General features: G+C 37.0%; 2 protein-coding genes across 2 annotated transcripts; one reads left to right on the plus strand and one right to left on the minus strand.

The window, feature by feature from the left end:
- Nucleotides 1-2,936: 2,936 nt before the first annotated feature.
- Nucleotides 2,937-8,388, minus strand: LOC132550426 (uncharacterized). Its single transcript, XM_060214492.1, has 2 exons — nt 7,150-8,388; nt 2,937-6,113 (listed from the first exon to the last, which is right to left on the minus strand). The coding sequence occupies exons 1-2, from the start codon at nt 8,386-8,388 to the stop codon at nt 2,937-2,939; spliced, it is 4,416 nt and encodes a 1,471-aa protein (XP_060070475.1).
- Nucleotides 8,389-9,733: 1,345 nt separating this feature from the next.
- LOC132550434 (uncharacterized) lies at nt 9,734-21,096 on the plus strand. The gene is made up of 9 exons (XM_060214503.1): nt 9,734-9,796; nt 11,155-11,359; nt 12,045-12,195; nt 13,466-13,544; nt 14,096-14,233; nt 15,157-15,281; nt 16,078-16,517; nt 18,510-18,683; nt 19,085-21,096. The coding sequence occupies exons 2-9, from the start codon at nt 11,186-11,188 to the stop codon at nt 19,352-19,354; spliced, it is 1,551 nt and encodes a 516-aa protein (XP_060070486.1). The 5' UTR covers nt 9,734-9,796; nt 11,155-11,185; the 3' UTR covers nt 19,355-21,096.
- Nucleotides 21,097-21,226: the final 130 nt, after the last annotated feature.

The following is a 21,226-nucleotide window of genomic DNA, read 5'->3' on the forward strand; positions in this document are numbered from 1 at the left end:
CATTTGTGGTCATTTACACGAAGAACATATTAATTTTTCCACTGAAATCCAAAATAAAGATATAGCGCAACAGCTGGTCAGACACATGTATGATTTGTCTCGTAACACGACTCGACTGAGAGTCTAAGGACGTACAAGTACATTGTAGCATATCAATGTACATTTTAAACACTGTATCTACTTTTAACTATAGTTAATTTAAAGTTAATTTATAGTCTCATTTTTCAGCAGTGTCACTAAACAACAAAGGCAACGAAATAAAAATAAATAAATAAATAAATAACGTCATTTTAATTGTTTGAATATATATATGTTCGAAAGTACCAACTACCAACTAAATCTGCTCTTTGGTTTGTTTGTCGTACAAAACGTTATTTTTAAATAGCCGGCAGTTTTCTTCACTAAAAGCTAGAGTCCTATCCACTGCTATTTTCACACTGCACATATCAAATTAAGATACTCAACTGTACACTTTTACATTGCATATGGAATGAAAATCATTACAGACAAATCTGGCGCCCCATATTTGCCTTTGATCAACTGGGCGATATGGTTGCGTACGAAGGGATGTAAATATACATGGAAACTGGATGTGCACATGCAGAAAGCCATGTATATATGGAAATATTTTTTAACATTGAATGACTACGGCCATATCACGTTGAAAACACCGGTTCTCGTCCTATTACCGAAGTTAAGCAATGCCGAGCCTGGTTAGTACTTGGATGGGTGACCTTTCGTAAACTTTCCCATTTCTTGATAATTTCGTTGTTAAATAATTTACCCTTCACATCCTAAGTGACATAACGGACACATTTTGTGCTCGAACAATGAGTCGTTATCCTCGGTATATATCTGCAGTGTAACTCACCAGTAACATTATCTCGTCATTTTCTTTTGTGAGAATCTTATCCAGACATCCTCTCCCTCCCCGCTGTTCGCACTGAAGACCCCTCGCGCGCAATGCAGGCCAGCAAGCATGATTAGTATATATTGAAAAAAAAGAACTTGTTTCGCATTGTTGCAAAATGAATAAAGATTGCTCTTTCCCGCCTTTCCACCCAATTCATTATCTACCAATGCGTAAGAGAAGTAATGGGCCCAAGGAAAGGAATACTGTTAGTCTCTGTAACGTTAACCCCGAGTCAGAAATATACTGTAGAAGATTTGCTTTCCCCAACACGAATGTCGTTTATTGTGTATTGTGTAATAGTCGGCACACTCCGTTCTTCCCGTGAATAGAAGCACACGTGTACCATGAACGTACGAATTACTATTTTGGCAAAACTGTCCACGGTAAACTCATATCTCTGGGATCATCAATTTTCTCCTTTTGTCGAAATAGCAGCCTCTCACCGGTGACAATTACAAAAATAGCTTTGATTCATTTTTTCGAAAGGAAGTCCAAAATTCCAGATTTTTTCATGAAATCCTGTATCTGGTGAGGCTGTAAATGGTTGTTCGTTATCTCACGAATAAGTCCGCATCGGTTCATCTTTATTGTTGAGCATGTGATATATAGTTATGCAGTTTTTCAAATAATATTATTTCATAAAGGGTTTAAATGCAGTGTTAGATGTAACACAGTTTTAGTCACAATCTCCGGGGGGAGCGGACAATCTGTTACAGTAATCTCCGGGACGAGCGGACAATTTGTCACGGTCTACATATAATCTCCGGAGGGAACAGGACAATTTGTCACGGTCTATGCATTTGTATATATCCCAGTGATATTGAGATTTAAGAGTTTGTTTTTTTTTTTTTAATTTTTTCTCGTTTTTTTCCTTTGCCATTTTCTTGGGAGGAGGGTAACAAGTTGCCAACCCACCCGTGATCACGTGATCACGTGTCGTAAGTCATAACTGTACATGTACATTTGTGTAATGTCCATCAGTATAGTGATGTCGAATCCGGGAAACTCAATTATCACGTTCATGACACAGAACAAGAAGAATTAACGCTCACCAACATGATACGCCACAAAACGTATGTTTTCAATTGTTATACTTTATCCTATTATGAAATACTGTATATACTATATAGTTATACCATTATACAATATGTATGTTCTTTTCATATACGTTATCTACGTAATAAAATAAAGATAAACCTGTTTTCATAAATAAGAATGACACAAGATGTACACTTATTCACTGTATTAAAATTACTTTTAAATACACTGCATAGATAATATAAACGATTTATGATTCAACGAAGTTTGATTCTATTTAAGAATGATTACACAAAAAGCCCGGCTCTGCAGCTAAGGTATAAAATCCTCGCTATTATACACGTGCAAACACGCGTATATCTACAACTCACACTAATGCATTAAATAAAAGAAAGTACAAAACATTTTAAACGCTACAATGTTCATGTCAACAAGTCACCAATATAATATATACGCATTTGCACAGTAAATAAAAAGGTATCTGATTATATTTAGTAAAACTGGCAAGCGAATTTTACGCACACTCAATGAACATGCATTCAGCGCAACACTTTAACATTTCTATTCTGAAAGTCATTAGATTTGACGTGCCTTTGTTAAAGTCCTTAACAGTAGAGATATCCTGAACTAAACAAGAACTTGACTTTTCTTCAGTTGTTCTGCTATAAACTTCAACAGGCATTGATATTGTATTTATGAAAATTGCTATCACATCATTTCAAAAGTGTTGACACTAACGGTAAAACGAAATTGCTTACATGAAAGGACATAACAACAGACTGGGGAGAAATGATTAACATAATAAGGTATTTTCAATAATTTTCTATGTCTACACAAATCATTGAACAAAGATAAACCTCCAAAAACTCTTCATCTGTGTTGTATACAATTAATACAACACATCGCTCTTGACGAATACATTGATGCGCATACAGGGGTAGATATACCATTTTAGCGAGAGGACAATAAAATGAAGAGCAGCGACTTACACATCTACCATGTCGTTATCTCCGGATTGAAGATCCGGTTTTGTGGTGGTTTTAAAACTACTCTTTAATTTCCTAGAGATGGATGAGAGAGAAAATTTCTTTTGCGCAGGCGTGTTTGCTTTGGTGAAAGCACCGGCATTGTCTTTATTGCTAGCTTCCGAATCTGATGATAATTCTTCAATCTCTTTCACTGTCGCTGAGTCAAGAGAGGAAACATCGGACTCCACCGATTCCAAGTTTTGCTTTTTGCGGGGATCATAATCGAGGGGCATTGTTAATGAAGCGCTGTTTTCAATAGCATTTTCAAGTTCACTTTTAGAGCCCATTGACAAAAAGTTCATGACACCTACAGGTAGATCTGAACCTGGTTGCCTTTCAATTTCGTCTGTTTTGTGTGCCGTATCCTCGGGATCTGTTGATGGATTGATCACATACTCACCCATACCTTCCGGTTCACTCTCTGAATCTTCACTTGACGATTCATTGGATGAAGTCGGTGGTGTGGCCAGTAAATTTGACACTGCAATGACGCGCATTTTTTCTCTTTGATTTGACGATTCAGGTAAGGGCTCCGTGTCAAAGAGAGGATTATCAAGAGATACACTCTCTCTGCGTCCAATGGCGGGTGCTTTCATAGGCACTTCTGAATCTGATTCTTCGGCGGTGTCGTCTCGTCCAGTATTTAATGTGTTCTGTTGAAATTTCGAAAAATCTAATGAATCAAATGATGGATTTTCAAGAGTGATGCTCTTTCGTTTGCCCTTTCCAAATGACCCTGAAATTAGTTGAAGTTCGTCCATTTGATCGTGGTCGTCGTCATCGTCGTCGTCCGAATCCTCCGCGTTAATACCGGGATTAACAGTATACTCTATCACATCTTTATTTGATATCTTACTGTCGTCACTGTCATCCTCACCGCTTGAATCCTCTGAGAGTTGATCGTTTGGGACAATCTTCAGAACATCCACATGATTCTGTACGTCCGTGCTACTTTCACCCGTATCAAATCCAGACATCACAAGCGTAATCGGGTGGGTTGATGATTTTTCTGTAAATATATTAGTGTCGCTTGAAAGAGATAGACCAGAAAAAAATTGATTCTGTGGATTATTTTCAAAACTGAGAAAATCGTCAACTGCGGAGGAAGCAACATTCAATGTCCTAGAAGCATCATCATCTGAGCGATCAGCAAGTGGCAAGAAATCAGACGTTTCTCCACTCAAGTCGTTAGATATATTAACTAGAGATGTTGGATCAAATGATGTCATGGGCTCGTCTGCTTTTGCAATGATGTCCTCTTGTTTATCGTCCTCCACGTCGTCATCCTCTCTTGTAAAATCGGGCGAATAATTTTCTAGGTCCTGAATTATTCTTTCAAATTGCACTTCTACCTTGTTTTTAAAAGGAATTTCCGGGCTGTCTGTTTCATCAAGACTCACGCCTGATGAAAAGTCCTGCTCTGCAATTTCAGCCACTGGATTATCATTACTGACCAATTCCCCACTGTAAACAGACGAAAGAGAATCTTCGCCAAAAGACTTGGTTCGAGCTGTTAATTCTCGCATCTCGTCTCTTGTAAGATAACCTATGATATCTTGGTTGTGTTCTAGCGCTTCAGGTGTACCTGCAGTAAAAGAAGAAACCACATCGTTATCTGTTTGCGTATCAGATATCTTGGGATGCGTGATGACCATATGATTCGGACGGTTGACCGATTCCTCCTTTGTATCTTCTAACAAAGCGGGAGCGGTATTCAGTACATCAGTGAAGTTATGTTCGCTGTTCAATTCGGTGATACTGGCTTTTTCAATTAATGTTGGAGGTGTCACGGAGATATCTGATACACCAATAGCTATTGATTCCTTTCCATCGGACATTTTATCATCGGAAGTCGCGTCTCTTTTTTCAGTATAAGTTAAAAAATCATTTTCTTCTTGGACAAATTGTTCCTTAATATCTTGTGTAAGGACGTCCGTATGTTCCAGCTGTTCGATGTCAGTGGTTGGCTCTGACTGAACTGTGCTTTCGGTTGCGGGTTGTGCCTCTTGTTGCGATAAGTTATTTACTTCTGTCATGATTTCCTCCGTGGATAGAGTTATATCTTTTACGTCCTCTAAAACGATATCGTCCTTTTGCACAACAGAACTGATTTTTTCTGCTTTTTCGTCTGTATCAGAAGACGACTGACCACTTTCGTCCTCGTCTTCGTCCGTGAATTTGAAGTCTTTAATTCCTAGCGTTAGCACAATTTTCGGTCTATCCGCACTGGTTTCTCCCTGAACATGTTCATTCCGTTCATTTTGTTCCAAATGATCGCTTTCATTTGGTTTCGGTAGGTCAGATGATAACTCATCCTTGCTAAATGCATGGTCTATACTCGACGTGTCCTCATCTATCTGTTGTAGGGTTTCTGAGTCTACAACCTTGTCGATGCCATCAGATATTGTTTCCTTGTCTTGGATGACTTCTGAACCATCCTGTGTGTCAGTACTATCTTGCGAGTTCTTCCTATCAAGCGCTTCATTCAGATATGCAGACACGCGCTTTCGTTTGACTTTCGGTGCGTCTGTTACAGGTCTGAATCCTTCTCCGTCAGAATTCTCGTCAGACGCCGAACTCTTTTCCCCACTGGTGGAAGATGTTTCAGAAGAAGTATCTGAAATGTTTGTAATTTCATCCTTCACTTCTTCCTCCTCTTCTTCTATGACAATTTTATTAGCAGGGACAGATTTCTTTCTCTGTTTCGTGTTATTCCGTTTCTTCATTTCTGGACTGTCGAAATCATCTAATCCTGCTCTCATTCCAAGACTCCCCAACAAAGTAAGTCCTGATGTCGGTTGGTATTCTTGCTCGTCACTTAAATCAACGTGGTTTTCGTGAGAAACAAATTTTTCTGTGGCCATTTTCTTGATCTCCCTCTCGAACGAATCTGGACGTGTTAGTGTTGCAGTGGAAGTTGATTTATTGTACACGGGGTTAGTAAACTTGCCGAAGTCTTTGCCGATGATCATCCTAACCGGGTACTTCTTACGGTACCAGATGTAGAAGACAATACCGCCGATGATCAGCAGCACAACGGTAACAGAAACACCAGCAGCAATGCCAGCAACGTTGCTATGGGAGCTGTCGTCTGCTTCCATCTGACCTGTCGCCTTGGTCGGTTCTACGCTTATCTGTAAAATACCAATAAAGCATCACATTATCCGCATACTTCCTGGTGAATTCTTCTATAGTTGTCAGTAGTATAGTACAACCCCCACCGCCTTCCAGGTGTTTTTCATTGAAGATGGTGTAACGAAATGGTTGCCTCAATTTAATTTTGTGTCTTTAAAGTCCATTAAACAGTTATGCAATAAAAAAGATCTTAAATTCGTTTTCATTTTATGACATTTTATAAAACGTTTTGATCTGGTAATAAGATATATCATATTAAGTAGTTCTTCCTTTCGTGTAATACATCCATTTTGTTAGACACACGTCGTAATTTACGTATGACGTCATGAAATCAATGACGTCACACGGTAGTATCGGCATTGAAGTAACGCCCAGTTCGACTCGAAATTAGCTTGTTATTCTCATTAAAGTTACGTCACGCCTCATATCAAAATGTTTAACTCATTTAAAATCATAATGCGGTTACTCTTTTCCGTGTAAAATAATTATCTTACTGCATTTCATTTTCTATTGTGCTTGTACATGTAAGGCGAGTTCGACAAATTAAATTGAAAAAAAAAATTATGCGAGAAAGATTGCCTGCTGTGTCATGTGTTTATCAAACAAATTGTTAAAAGTACACCCAGCGTTGTCAAATCTGTAATTTACACGACAGTATATACGAGTGTATTTGTTATCACCGAAGTCACGTGACGAATATACACGGAAGAAACGTTGTAATGTACATGTATTAAGCATGTATATCGACATGCACGTGATATAATTATGGAAAAATACAAGGATATTTCCTTGAATTGTGTGTAAAATGAAAAAATCCCAGCGACTGAGACTTACATAAATTCTTAGCTGTCCAGACTTCAACTTTACTAACAACAAACTATTTTATCTGATCGGCTTACCTTCCAAACTATTGAATGCACATTTTCTCATACCTCAACTGTGACCGGTCCTCGTTCAAATGCCATACAGAGGTTGCTCGGTACGGTAAATACACTAACCAGTATACGACACACAATTAGAAGAAATTATATTTACCTGATCATCATATCCTAAGTGACCGGCTCTCTGATAGGCCGCGTGATACTCAGAGATGGGTCGAGCCAGGTACCACATCTGTACCCCTCTGTGTCCCGTCACGTCCATCTCCCCACTGGCATACGATAAACGTAACATGTGGCTACAGATAATAAAAGTCTTCATAGGCAATCCGTCTGCTGAACGAGACGACCAAACGAGGTCCCCATCACCCGCAAAATCTTCAACATACTTGTATATTTCAAAAACGACACTGTTCGGAATATCGAATGTCTCGAAATAAAGGTGAATGCATGCATTGTCTGCCTTTAACTGTATAACCCATTTGCATGTCAAATTGGAGTAAATAAGGTTTCCGGGGAAACCGGGTGTGGCGATAAAATTATTTTTATACGTAACACTTAGAATGGTACCATTTGCCGGGCACGTAGTGACGATACATTTTGGCGGGGAATCATTCCAATTTGTTTTGGCGCCGTTGTGCAAACATGTTATCATTTCGGGACCTACTAATGTGAACGGACTCTCACATGTAAAATGTGCAGACCCATTAGGTGTTATCTGGGATATGCCTCCAAACTTTGGAGCGGGTGGTTTCTCACATTGTCTTACACAGGTAGGATTACTTCCGGTCCATGAAGGAATGCCCGTATCAGGATCTCTGACACAAGAAATAATTTTAGACCCAGAGATGACATATCCACGACGACAAGAAAACTGAATGTTGGTCCCGATCACAAATTCACTGGTTTCTTCTCTCCTGATTGAATTTTCGGGCGTTCCAGGATCTTGACATAGATTATTCGTCTTAGTAACGCTAATGGAAATCAAGAAATCATTCATGATAAGCGTTTTATACTGATTACAATAATTAGGATGAACACGTATTGTAACACTGGTTCCGTGTAGTGTATACTGGGTCATGTTAGGTGTTTTTCCAGAAATATTGAACGTGTCTTGGGTACCATTACTGTCCAATGCTGTTAATTCCAGAAACGCGTCCGAAATTGGCATAAAATTAACAAGATGAGAACGGTTCATATAAGTTAGAGATATATCTTCGTTCTTCTCGAATGTAATTTTCTTCTCGCATCCTGTCAAAGACAGTATGTCATTAGACGATATTTGGAAGAATGTTTTATCTGATGAGAGTACGCTGGGTTCTATGATGTAGAACCCGCTAACACGAGATGTCGTTCCTATCATCATCATCAGCAGCAGCAACATTGTCATGCGCATCGTCGAAACGGCAGAGAGAAACAGCTGTCGGGGACTTGGGGCCAACAGCTCATACAAATCTGCTGTCACTTGTGCATTCTCCAAGGTAAATTCATTACTCTGTACATTGATAAGAAATTGAAGTATTAGTTTATGATACAGACTGAGAACTGATAACAGTAAGACTATATATACAACACTAGTCTCAATAATACAGAACACCATGTCGTTATCGAAAATTAAAAAAACGTGTTTACTGATATATATGTATTATAAACATATTTCAAAGATCTATCTATACTGAAGATTGAAAAACATAATAAGTGTAAGATTTATGTCATCAACATACCCCCTCCCCATTTCCCCATCAAACTCATCAACACCGCCCCCTCCACACACACACACACACACACACACACACAAACACACGATAACATACTATTTACCTCCACTGCTGAACTACTAATATTATCGAAATAACTTCCTCAAAGCATATGTCAATATAAAGACTTGTGACATTTTACAACCGTAGATCATGAAATAAGCTCGACATACATACGTGTAATGTATTTTTGATGAATTATCAGTATATTTTTTTAAGGATACATTTGGACTGGTGATAACATTATTTGATATATCAGTACACCATTGTAACGTGATATCTAATCAGACTGGGTGTTATCAGCGCACATATACTGAACAGCATGACTAATAAAGCTATTGTTATAATGTGTAGCTCTAAAATGAAATGGAAAAAAATCCGTGTTTTGATTTCATTGAAAAAGAAATAAGAAAGAATAATAATAAAAATCAGCATATCAAGCAGAAATGATATCTATATATTGATAAGAATGTTAGCATTACAAAAATAATTTTCAGTATTTATCTTATCACGTGGGAACTAGTTAATCATACCTACAAACTTTAAAAGAAAATCACTAATTGAATAAGACAAAATTCTCTCAATCGTTTCAATCAAAAACCCGAAAAAATGGTTATCCTTACAATATCACAACATTTGTACCTTGTAAAGCCATGTAAACAGTTCAAGGGGGCGTTTCTGATCCATGCTTATTGAAAAGACTTGAAAGGGTAATCTATAAAACTATTTATTTGTTTGCATAAATTAATGATACAACAAGAGATATTTACCGTAGCAGAGTTGCCTTTAAACAAGTCATGGACTCACTTTTCATGCCTCCGTTGCTATCACTTTCCTTAGTCTGGATCCGTCTCACCTGGGAAACAAGTGCTGCAGGTGCGGTGTTTATTTTATTTCCGTCGAGTTATTTCCCTTGGCCGGGATCTTATGTGTTTCGCGCGCCATTTTGAATTTCAGTTGATATAAGAAGACGGAACAAAACCAACCTGCATACTAGATTGACTGCCTTTCTTCTCATTTGGGATAGTCCAATTAGACCAAGATAGAGTAAGCGTACTATGTAAAACAAAAATAATTAGGCCTACGATGCGATTTAGGAAATGACAGGTCTAGAATAAGGCTAGTCAGAATTCTTCTGGTATGCATTCGGCTTTATATGTATATATATATATCGGTCTGAAGTCGACGAAACTCGAGATATTTTTCAACATTTCGATGTCTGCTAGACGCCTTATCGCAGTCGGCATATAAGTCTATCTGCGACAATAAAGCAATCAGCAAAACCAAACGATATCTTAAATTACATTTTATTTTTAAAATACAACGAAGAAGAACACGATACACAACATAAGCGCTAGCTCAGCTCTGTAACTTAGATAACATTTTTATGATAAACATTTCTTAATTTACAGTCAAAATTTCAAGCACCATTGTTCAGTCTCTGATGTATGATAAAACTGCTTATATCAATGCAAACAAGAACCAAAACTCTTCTAGACTAATGATTGAACGCGGTGATCAGATAAAATTGATTATTTGATTTCATCTGATGCGATGATCGATTGTTATTTTTTCATAATAAATCATCTGTACCTAAATATTTTCTTTTGTTATAGCAAAAAGAAATTTCAAGTTATGTATAATAAAAATATTAATGACAATTGTATTCATTCCAGTGATAATTCAAGGTAAATGAGGTATTTAATGTTAAAATACATTTTGTTTCTTTGAATATCGAACACACAGACAGCTGATTAGGTAATCAATTAAGCTCATTGAAAAACCTATTTGATTTTAACCAATAATCAATGATAGATCTTAATTATTTCCCATCACTATTCTCCAAAATTATTCACCAACATGTAGCCATAATTATAAATGTCCTCATCCAGTGTGATGAATACAGATGATGACACAGACACAAACAAATATGTAATATGAACTAATTTATCAGATGTGACCATGATAAAATTAAAATTGTGGGTTGATAGTCATGCCACTGGACTAAGCTGTGTTGAGGTACCATTATTATCTATTGAGTCAAATTAAAATTCTATGAGCACAGGACTTGGGACTTGCATGTAGAATTATCATTATTAAATGAACAATTCTAAGGCTTGTTTCATATGAATGGAAGCTCGTGTGATCATGAGATCCTGTATATAGTATATTAGATTATGTATTTTCACATTAACAAGTTTATTCTACTGATCGGGGTAAATTTAATTAATTCTCTCTTAACATAAAAAAATGGCACCAAATACAGGTTGAAAATTGTTATCCTTTATGTATGATCCGCCTGTGTGGTACACATAGGATTGTAAATGTAGGATGTATTGTTAGAGTGATTTATTGTTTGCAGGTTTTACCAGATTGGAATTTTATAGGAACATATTCTTTTACAGTACACAGATTTTGCAGTTATCAAAAGGGAATATGGACAATGGGTCAAAGTTGGAGAGCTTTTTCATACGTCTTCGTAAAGTTGGCCTGGCAACAGAACGAGGTGTGGCAGAATTGGCAGAGGATTTTGATAAAAACAAAAAGCGATGTCCTTCTAAAGCCATTTTGAAGTTATCAGACTTAAAGAAGCAAGTGAAGGAGAAAAAGGTATTCTGGTAATACATATCTTCACTAGTGGAAGTGAAATCTCATTTTCATTAATTACCCTCTTTGATTTTTCAGCTTTATATAAAGAACAAATGTTCCTTTGCCCTAAATTCCCTATCAGCTAGACTTTACCCAAATATCCTGATATTTTTCAGCATTAACTTTAACATTTTAAAAAGGTGATAAACACAATAATTTAGATTCTCAAATATGGTTGTATTATGCAGAAAAGGTGAGGTGTGAGATGGAACACAATGTGTCCCACAAGAATTTATTTAATAAAGATGAAGGTTAGGGGGTAAGATGTGTCTGACAAGTTTGTACGATGCAGATAGAGGTGAGGGGTAAGATTGAATCACTATATCTGACAAGATATTATGTATTTTACACAGGTGGAGGTGAGGGGTAACACATAACTTAGAATAGTTGATATGATACAAATGGAGGATAAGATGAAAGACATTTGTCTGACAAGTTTGCATGATATAAGTGTAAGTGATGGGTACAGCTTTACTTACAAATGTTTATGTGATATAGGTGGATATGAGGGATAACGCATGATTTACAAGAGTTTATATGATACAGGTTGAGAGAGAGGTAGGATAGAACACATGTCTGACGAAATTGTATGTGATAAAGGTTAAAGTGATGGGTAACATGATTTACAAGAGTTTATATGATACAGGTGGAGGTGAGGGGTAAGATGGAACACATGAAGCAGACAGGCGAAGCATTTGATGAGTTCCTAGGTCTGTGTGGCTCCCTGATAGCAAAACAACAGAAGGCTGTGCAGGACATTGAGTCCTTCATGCAGCAGTATGGCTACACGCCTAAAGGTATGGTGACATGACTAGCAGAGTACAGGGACACACTCAGAGGGATGAAGTGGCTAGGAATATTAAGCCCACTGTCTTATATCTGGGAATATGTCTGTTCATTCTTTGGAAGCAATACTTGGTCCTTAGATCTGACTCATTTGAGAATGAAGGGCAAAACAAAATTGCAGAGTGGTGGATGATCACAGGGCTCTCACACCCCATTTTGGGACTGGGGCCCGGGGCCCTTAGAATTGGGAAAAATAGTGGCATTTTCCTTAGAATTGGGAAAACTTGGGGTCTGTATTGGGAAAAAAAGATACTATTTTGCATGGGGAATGGGGCCGAATATTGGCCCCAAATCTGGCAGATCGAGAGCCCTGGATCATCTTAGATTTATGCTGTTTAAGCTTGCTATCATCTTCAGAAGGTGGCGATGAAATTTCAGTGCGAGCGATGGCACTCTAAACATGTTCTTCAATGGCCCAATCATTAATTGGTAGCACAATAGAAATAAAAACTACCTACTGGATGGATCATATTTCCTGTATGTAGTTTACCTTGGTCTCCAGTTGACAGAACTTCCAAAAGTATTAAACTTGAGTCAGTGACTCTCAGCTCTGGAATCTTCAGATTCAAATCAAATGTTTCAAAATTCTTTCCTACATGAACACCAAAAAAATCTCAAGTGTCAGTCTTCAAATTTGATGATTTTTAACTGTGCTTTTTGTATAGATAAGACATTTATTGAAAGATCATTGGTTTAACTTACCTAGCTCAAAGGACCAGTGGTTATGAATTTATGCCATGGTGCTTGGCCTTTATTCACTAACCATCATCTTTTTCCTAAAAATCATGACAGAGGTAGAAGAGGAACAAATTTGGTATAAATTGATAAGTGTGGCCTGAAGGGCAAAAATTTAGTAAGTTCTTTTGGGAAATACCTATGTGTGTGGTAAAGCCATGCAGGATCGTGAACTAATTTAAAATATATTCACTTATTTTCCTGCCAGGCACTTTACAAAACTGCTCTTGAAATTGGTTGTTTCATTCATGGTTGAGTGTCTTATTTCAGTGAGATAGCATATGAACTGTAAATTGAGCCTTGCTTGGACACTCTTTCTATGACTTTCCATTGGCCGTTACATTGATGTAAAGTTCTCAAATAGACAAATAAATAAATGTCGAAGTCAATTTTAATATGACAGCTGTCAATGATAATAACACAGTGACACCATACCAACAGGACACCAGGTAACTACGAATATGAAACCTTTTCCTGTTTGTTCAGTCACTCAGAAACCTAACGAAGACGAGGATAAAGAAGAGGACATGGATGCAACAGAAAACACAGACAAAGGGAATACAGTGTATGTTTTTGTCTGTTCAGGTGTCTATAAATAGATAGTGTTGGTTATATCATAAGTTTTAAAGTTTTTTGTAACATTTTCCTTTTGTTCATGTGCACAAATTGTTTTGCAAAAAGTCTGTCATTGATGCAATGTACCAAACTGTTTGTCTATATTTCGTGAGTTTTGAAGTAACTGATTGAATTTCAGTTCAGTTATAAAAAAATGCAAATTTAGTTCAAGATAATTCAGTGTCAGATTATGTACATTTCAAAAAATATATATTTCTTCCAGTTTTCAAGTAAAACATGTGATCTACTATCTGTTTGGTTGTTGTTGTTCATGTACATTTCATGAATGCTCTTTTCAAATCTTCTTGCTGGAGATTGTTGCTTTTAGTGGTAAATGTGATGAGTCGCAGTATTGGAGGATATCAGAAAGATTCTCTCAAGTTTCCTACTGTTTAAAAAAAAGCAAAGAAAGAACAGGAATCTAAAACAATATAATATTTATCTTCCTTTGGCATAAATTGATGTCTTAGTCAGTACAAAAAATTTGATATTGTTTTACAGGTGTACTCCACCCCCTTGTCGTGGAGAAGTTCAGGATACTTCCAAAACACCCAAGACACCTGTCATGGAACACACAAGACTTCAGTCTTTCAAGATGAAAACTGCAGCTGCTACCAATACCAGTACAGCTATATACAGGTCACACAATATAGTTGTTATATACCAATGGTTGATGGAGTGTATATCACCTGTAGGTTGGAGGGGGAGGGGGAAACCCATCTGTCTTAACATTTACTTGTCTTCAGGCTGTATTTTGATTCTTTAAAAGAATCCAAACCATTTGTACCCCCTTTACACATGTAAGCCCCTTTGGATGCTTGTAACCTTTATGTAAAAGCCACTGGATGCCTGTGCACATTTTCCATATATTAAGCAACTTTTGACACCATTTTTGACCATGTGCTTTGCATCAGTTTTATCACGTGATCAGCAAGCACCACATATAAACAGACTCTAAATTCTAAACAATGAATGGCCAAATTTTTAAGCAATTTTATTTACCTATGCATATAACTATATGAAATCTTAAAAATTAACCTAGAAAATGAACTAAAGGAGTTTTGTTTAGAAGATATTGAATCAGCTACTTAGGAGGTTTTGGAAGACCTGTCATCTGAAAATGAGGATTTTTTTGTAGCTGTGGTACTTGTGCCATAAGAACAATGTAGGCCTAACAATGTCTAAAGTGGAATTTTTTCATCGCTGACTATTATTGATAGTGAAATGGTGCCCAATTTTCAAGTTTCTTTCCTGTTGTTCTTTCTTGAGAATCAGTTCTCCAAAATAGCTAGTCACACCAACAATTATGCATGATGGTGACCTGCAAGTGGAAATGACACAAAATGGAACAGAATATTTAAAAGTGTTTGTAGGAATTAACGTTCTTATGGCAGTGACATAAATGCCAAAAGCAGAAATGTACTAGTTTACTGAGAACCTTGTTGGAAACTCTGGTGTAAATAACATTATGCTATGTAACAGAGATGAGACTTTGAATCTGCATTTCCATGTGCCAGATGAGCAGTGTGTAACAGTGTGTAAAATGTAGTGTGTATTTGTAGCGTCCAGCCAATGAGCAGATCCAACCAGGTGCCACAGGTGTTTGAACACAATGGCCTCTTTGTCACACCAAGTCTGATGGGGGATAAGAAACTTCCGCTACAAACTCCAGACGCACACCAATCAAGTAAGTTATCACAGTGTTATTGTTACCTCCATTTGATCTGATGATTGCTGCCTGTTCCTTTTCAGTTTGAAAATTTGGTAAATTGAATTTATCTGCAATATATGATTTATGATAACTCTTTTGGTTACTCCATGAATGCATCATTAAACTAAAAGATATTTTCTTTCCTGAGACTTATCTTTATTCACAAACACAGTACTATCTTGATTCTAACTATCATTGATGATAAAAGCAAAGAAAACAGGCTTAGGGTAGACAATGAGTGAAAGATCAGCATACCACCCCACCCCCTACACCTCCTTTGGAAACAGCAAATGGTAAAGAGAGATCAGTAGAAAAAATATTTTTGATGAAGAAACAGCATGAGGTCAGAAGAGATCAGTTGAAAATTTTATGTTTGATTAAGAAACAGCAAGAGATAGATGGTGATCAGTTGAAAAATGTACTAACTGTTAAATATATTATGTATGCCTTGGTAATGTTATCATGTATATATTATCATGTATTGTATTAGAGGAAAAGGTGGTCATAAGTTGAAATAACTTGTGCCTAATCCTCTGCTCAATTTTGGGACAATAAATATGTTTAAATCTAATCAGTTGAAAAATTATGTTTGATTAAGAAACAACAAGAAATCAATTGATCATTTCTATTATTAATAAATCCATTTTAACTCCAAGGTATGTAATAAATAAATGTGAATGCGTATCTTGCTAGCATTAGTATTGAATATGTACAGATATCTTGTCAGTTCATTGATTATAAAATATTGAGTATGTTGCCCTTGCCTGTACAGACCAATATGGCAGTCCATACTCATTGTGGAGCCCAGCACAGTCTGATGTACCAAGTCATCAGAAGATTCCCCGCCTGGATCTAGATGACCATACATCTTTGGATCTCACCAGCCCTGAGATTCAGACTCCCAGTATGCGACGTCTTGCTCAGCTGTCCAGTGTTCGTAACCCAGATGTTCAGAAGTTATCCAAGTCTGTGTCAGAACAAATGATGGCCTGCAGTCCAGCAACTCCAAAATTCCAAACACCAAATTTAAAAAATCTACTGCTGAAGAAAAACACATCTGTCCATAAGGCCTGTCCTTTACAGAATCCTGGGATTGGAGTTAAGAACCTTGCCCAGTCAGATCCTGTGGACTTGAGTGTGAAGACCCCTCCCATCTCAAGGATATATACAACAGAGACTCCTAAAACTCCAGAAATGACTTGTGATTTATTGGTACAGTGTAAATTGTCTGCTCAATTCTACTGCTTATGTTAATGTTCTCTGAGTTGTTAACCAATGCCTTACCTTACCTTTACCAAGAGCCTACCTCACTAAGATCAACAACGTACTTCTGTAACTTAACTACCTGTGATTCCCATGGCCTCTAAATATTTCATGGCAAAACAAGGTAAAATGTTGAATGTAAAATGTTTAGATGTGATAAGGGAATATTTGTACATCCCTTGTTTGACAGGCATCACTAGGATCATGTGGCCTCTGAATTTCATACTCCAATTTTTCTTAACTGAACTACAGTTTTAGACTTTGTACATTGGAGAAAAAAAGCATTGTACTTGATGTACAATTATAACAAGTGATTGTACAATAGACTCAAAGTGAAAAGCACAGCAGTTTGGTGTGACTGTATTATTAAGAGTTACCACCCATTGTTTTCATTATAATGTTCTCTTGAGATCTCTTATCTCAGTTATCAACTAGGTTAGGAACCTTTTCTTTCAAACTTGGTACCGATACACTTAATCACTATGACATGAACTTGTGTTTAATTAAAAGACGGTTTGGTTTGACTTGTTTGTTTTATAATGCCAATCTTGCTCAGAGATCTCCTCTGTCATATTTATACTTATTTCTTTGAAACTTGTATGGTTGATCTAAGAAAAATTAAGTTGTTTTCCTGAACAGCTGGTTGATTTGACTATATTTGGAAGAGTTAAGGTCCCTTGTTTGGTTCATAAGTTGTCAACAGTACTCCTCCATTACCTTCCTATCAATCTCTTTCTAACTTTGCAGACATTAAAACCACTTCTTGAAATTGGGTTTTCTCAATGGCATTGTTTTACTTTTTTTGGGAAGAGTTATTGCCCTTCAGTTTTGAGCTCACCTGGTCCAAAGGACTGGTAAACTTAGCCACAAGTTCTTGAAAATCCTCCTCCTGCTGTAAGTATGATTAGATTTTGCCCAAATATAGTCTGAAGCATTCTTAAGTAAAGTCTTATTAGTTTTGTATTAACAGTGGGTCTGAAGCATGGATTGTTTAGCTGACCCCCTTGGGACAGAGGGTAGGGACCCAATGGAATAATAGATATGGTGTGTGTTGGGTGCTTGGATATTTAGAATTTCCATTCCAGCGACGTTTAGTTTGACATAAGTAATTTGAGCCAAGCAAAGCCAGATGAGTAACACAGGCCCCATAGGCTTCTTATCATATTTATTTTCTTTTCAATATAATAAATGATGAATATTTCTCTGGCATGAGACCAGCATATACAATGTATGGTTCTGTCCTGCAGTACTTATATTTGCTATACAATGTATGGTTCTGTCCTGCAGTACTTCTATTTGCTATACTATGTATGGTTCTGTCCTGCAGTACTTTTCTTTGTTATACAATGTATGGTTCTGTCCTGCAGTACTTTTCTTTGTTATACAATGTGTGGTCCTGTCCTGCAGTCCTTCTGTTTGCTATACAATGTATGGTTCTGTCCTGCAGTACTTATATTTGCTATACAATGTATGTTTCTGTACTGCAGTACTTCTATTTGCTATACAATGTATGGTTCTGTACTACAGTACTTCTATTTGCTATACAATGTGTGGTTCTGTCCTGCAGTACTTCTATTTGCAATACAATGTATCAGTGTTTTTAGCTCACGACAATATATCTGTAGTGTTTTCATGCTGTCCATCGAGATATACCTGATAGCTTGGTACGCTTAGCTTCTTATTTTTCATGGGGATGATATCTTGGCTATTTCGTGGTACATTAATGTGAATTTGAAAATTTAATCCTTGAGATAATGAGACATGTGTGTGGATTAGATGTTCTTTTACATCCAGGTCATGAAATTTTCATTCATTATCATATGATATACCCGGTATATGAAAGATTTATTAGAAAATTGCAAACATTTTAATCCATTGTGTTTTTTCTCTTTATTTATCATCACTTGTCAATCAAAACAAAAAATATGTTTTATCCTACAGAAATTACGAGAGTTGGCAAATAATACCTTCAATTATGAGCCGTCAGCATTTTTAAATGTGAAAGGGATTGAGAATACCAGCATCCAAAGTGGTGTACCACAACCACCAAAGCTGTCCTATCTCCAGACACAGCCTGACACACCAAAAACACCAGAACTCACACATAACTTTCAGGTTTGTGTTACAATATTTTGTATAACTGAGAATTCACTCACCTTGTTGGTCATGGTCACAAGCATCTTCTCCATGATACCAACCTCGTGTCCAGGGCAAAAGCAGTACTGTTGTAGGTTCTCTGCATATAAAACATGGTGGCCTGCTCTGAGATTCCCTCAAAAAAGATCCTGATTTTCGGTATTAGCTCCATGTGATAAACATTAGCATCATGGTTGCCTAGGCTCACTTAATGCATGCAGTTTCACTACAGCAGTGCTTGTTCAAATATTTGTTTCTTTTGAAATGTGTATTAAAATATGCTGTTAGTAAATAAGTGTTTTTAAAATGCCTATAAATCAGTTGCTCATCTTGCTACTAATACAAACTAATTTGAATTGTATTTTTGTTTTGTCTCCTAGTCGTTCCGGGCACTTTCCCATGTTCCAGTGCCTAAGTTTGAGTCACTAGCAGAGAGACTTGGCCAGAACCTGCCTAGTGTAACCCCACCAACACCAGACATGCTTACCACAAGGCTAGACCAACTGAAGGCAGAACACAGCTCTCGCAAGACCCACAACAAGTATGGCTCACTCTCGTCACAAGTCGACTTTGACTCTCCCCAGCTCCTCGGCACGTACAAATTCAGAAACACATATTCTACTAAGGAAAATATGCCTCCACAAAACTGACAGATCTTGTGAAATATGTATTCTTTGTGGCTGATGAATGTGGCATCAAAGTGGCATCAGCAAAGTAACATTAGTAAATCTTATATAGCTAGATCACATAATTAGGGACATAGCAGTTTGTGCATGTAGCTCAGTTTCTCATAAATACAAGTGCTATTTAAATTTGGAATAAAAAAAACTTGGAAGTAGAGCCAATGTCGGTGCCAATGTTTTGAGTGTTTGGTTAAGTGGTCCCTCCACTGGTATATGAATACCACTAGGGTATGCAGAGTGTTCACTCCAAAAGTAAAAACTATAAGCCAGGGGTAGGGAGTTTACACAACATACACTGACTGCAGAGGTTCAGGTGGTTAATACACTTTGATCATGCTAATCTGTTTTGCCCACACCAAACTCATCAGGGCAACGTTACATGAAATTATAAGTCTGAAAGTACAAAAAGTAAAATGGTCAATGTGTGAGGTATAATAAAATGTTCATTATATGCTCTGTCACAAATGCTAGCAAATGGAACTTATATACATACTACAGGCATATAGATATTTATGTAACCTGTCTCTTACTCGTCTTGACAGTCCTCCAAAATATACCCTGGTTCTCTGTAATCTACTTGTTGTGGTGCCTCTTCTCGTACGTTTTCTGAAATTGTTCAGTGGTAAATCTTCTTAAATGGTTTTGGTCATGATTATTGTTTTTGTTAATTTCTGTTACATCATAATCTAAATAGCACAACCACTGATATAGCATTGGTTAAATATGTCAAAATACCAGTTTTTAGTCAGTCAAAAGTACTTATTACACATTATTTAGAAATTTAATGTGTAGACCGGTCATGTGGTACATGTGATGTCAAAGTGTTAATTTTGACTGACTGTGTCTAATATGTAAACAGTAGTGTAGAAGACAGATACTTCTCACATGATCCCATTTTCCTGTGATGCCCTTGACTGCCATCCATCCATCAACATTTTCAACAAATTGCTACTGGCTACAACTAAGCCGGTTTTGAGCAAATTTCGTCAGAAGCATCTTTTGGGGAAGGTAAACAATTTTCTTCATGAATGGTGGGTCCTAGCCCCAGGGCCTGAGGTACAGGGCTCAAAAGGAGTAAATTTTGCAAGTTCTTGAAGATCCTACACCTCCTTTAGAAATAATTTGTGGCCAAATTTGGTTTGAAGTTTTTTGGGTGAGAGGGAATCAGTTTTGTAAAAGTTGTGGGTTTTGGCCCCCTTGGGCAGGAGAGACTAAGAAAAATAGAGCAAATTCTTTGAAATCCTACTCCTCTTGTAGGAATGATTTAGTATGAAGTATGAATGGTTTGGCTGACCCCTTAAGGACAGAGGGTTGGGGTCCAATAGGGAAATAAATATGTTTTTTGTTGTGTGCTTGGATATTTAGAATTTCTTTTCCTTTAGTTTAGATGGAGCTATTTCATGCAAACAATACCAGGTGAGTGATACAGGCCCAATGAAACTCTTGTATAATTTTGGCCTGTGAGTTTATCATGAGGTAAAGATGACCATGGCAACATTTGGCTGGGTTGATTGGTTTTGATAAAGGATGTTGACTAGTGTTGTTGCTTAAATATGTCCTTGTCAGAACAAATTTGAAAAAAAAAATAAACATTCAGGTATAATGTACAAAATGAGGTGCCTTGCTTAGCAACTTAACTACAACCTCTGGCTACAAAATTGACACACTAGAGTGAATCCCTCCTAATAGTTTACCAGTTACAGTAGATGTTTCATCACTTTTAACACACTAGAGTGAATCCCACCTAATTGTGTACCAGTTACAGTAGATGTTTCATCACTTTTAACACACTAGAGTGAATCCCACCTAATTGTGTACCAGTTACAGTAGATGTTTCAT

Source organism: Ylistrum balloti, unplaced genomic scaffold, assembly GCF_031769215.1.
Source record: "Ylistrum balloti isolate Yb309-2 unplaced genomic scaffold, AGI_CSIRO_Ybal_v1 Utg370124, whole genome shotgun sequence".
NCBI classification, from domain to species: Eukaryota; Metazoa; Mollusca; class Bivalvia; order Pectinida; family Pectinidae; genus Ylistrum; species Ylistrum balloti.

What these genes read in the sequence shown, in the direction of transcription:
- LOC132550434 (XM_060214503.1), top strand. Translation starts at nt 11,186, where the DNA reads ATGGACAATGGGTCAAAGTTGGAGAGCTTTTTCATACGTCTTCGTAAA. An exon ending in AAATGACTTGTGATTTATTG is followed by an intron (nt 16,518 to 18,509) that starts GTACAGTGTAAA and finishes TTTATCCTACAG; the next exon opens with AAATTACGAGAGTTGGCAAA. An exon ending in AACTCACACATAACTTTCAG is followed by an intron (nt 18,684 to 19,084) that starts GTTTGTGTTACA and finishes TTTGTCTCCTAG; the next exon opens with TCGTTCCGGGCACTTTCCCA.
- LOC132550426 (XM_060214492.1), bottom strand. Translation starts at nt 8,388, where the DNA reads ATGCGCATGACAATGTTGCTGCTGCTGATGATGATGATAGGAACGACA. An exon ending in ACTTAGGATATGATGATCAG is followed by an intron (nt 6,114 to 7,149) that starts GTAAATATAATT and finishes GGTATTTTACAG; the next exon opens with ATAAGCGTAGAACCGACCAA.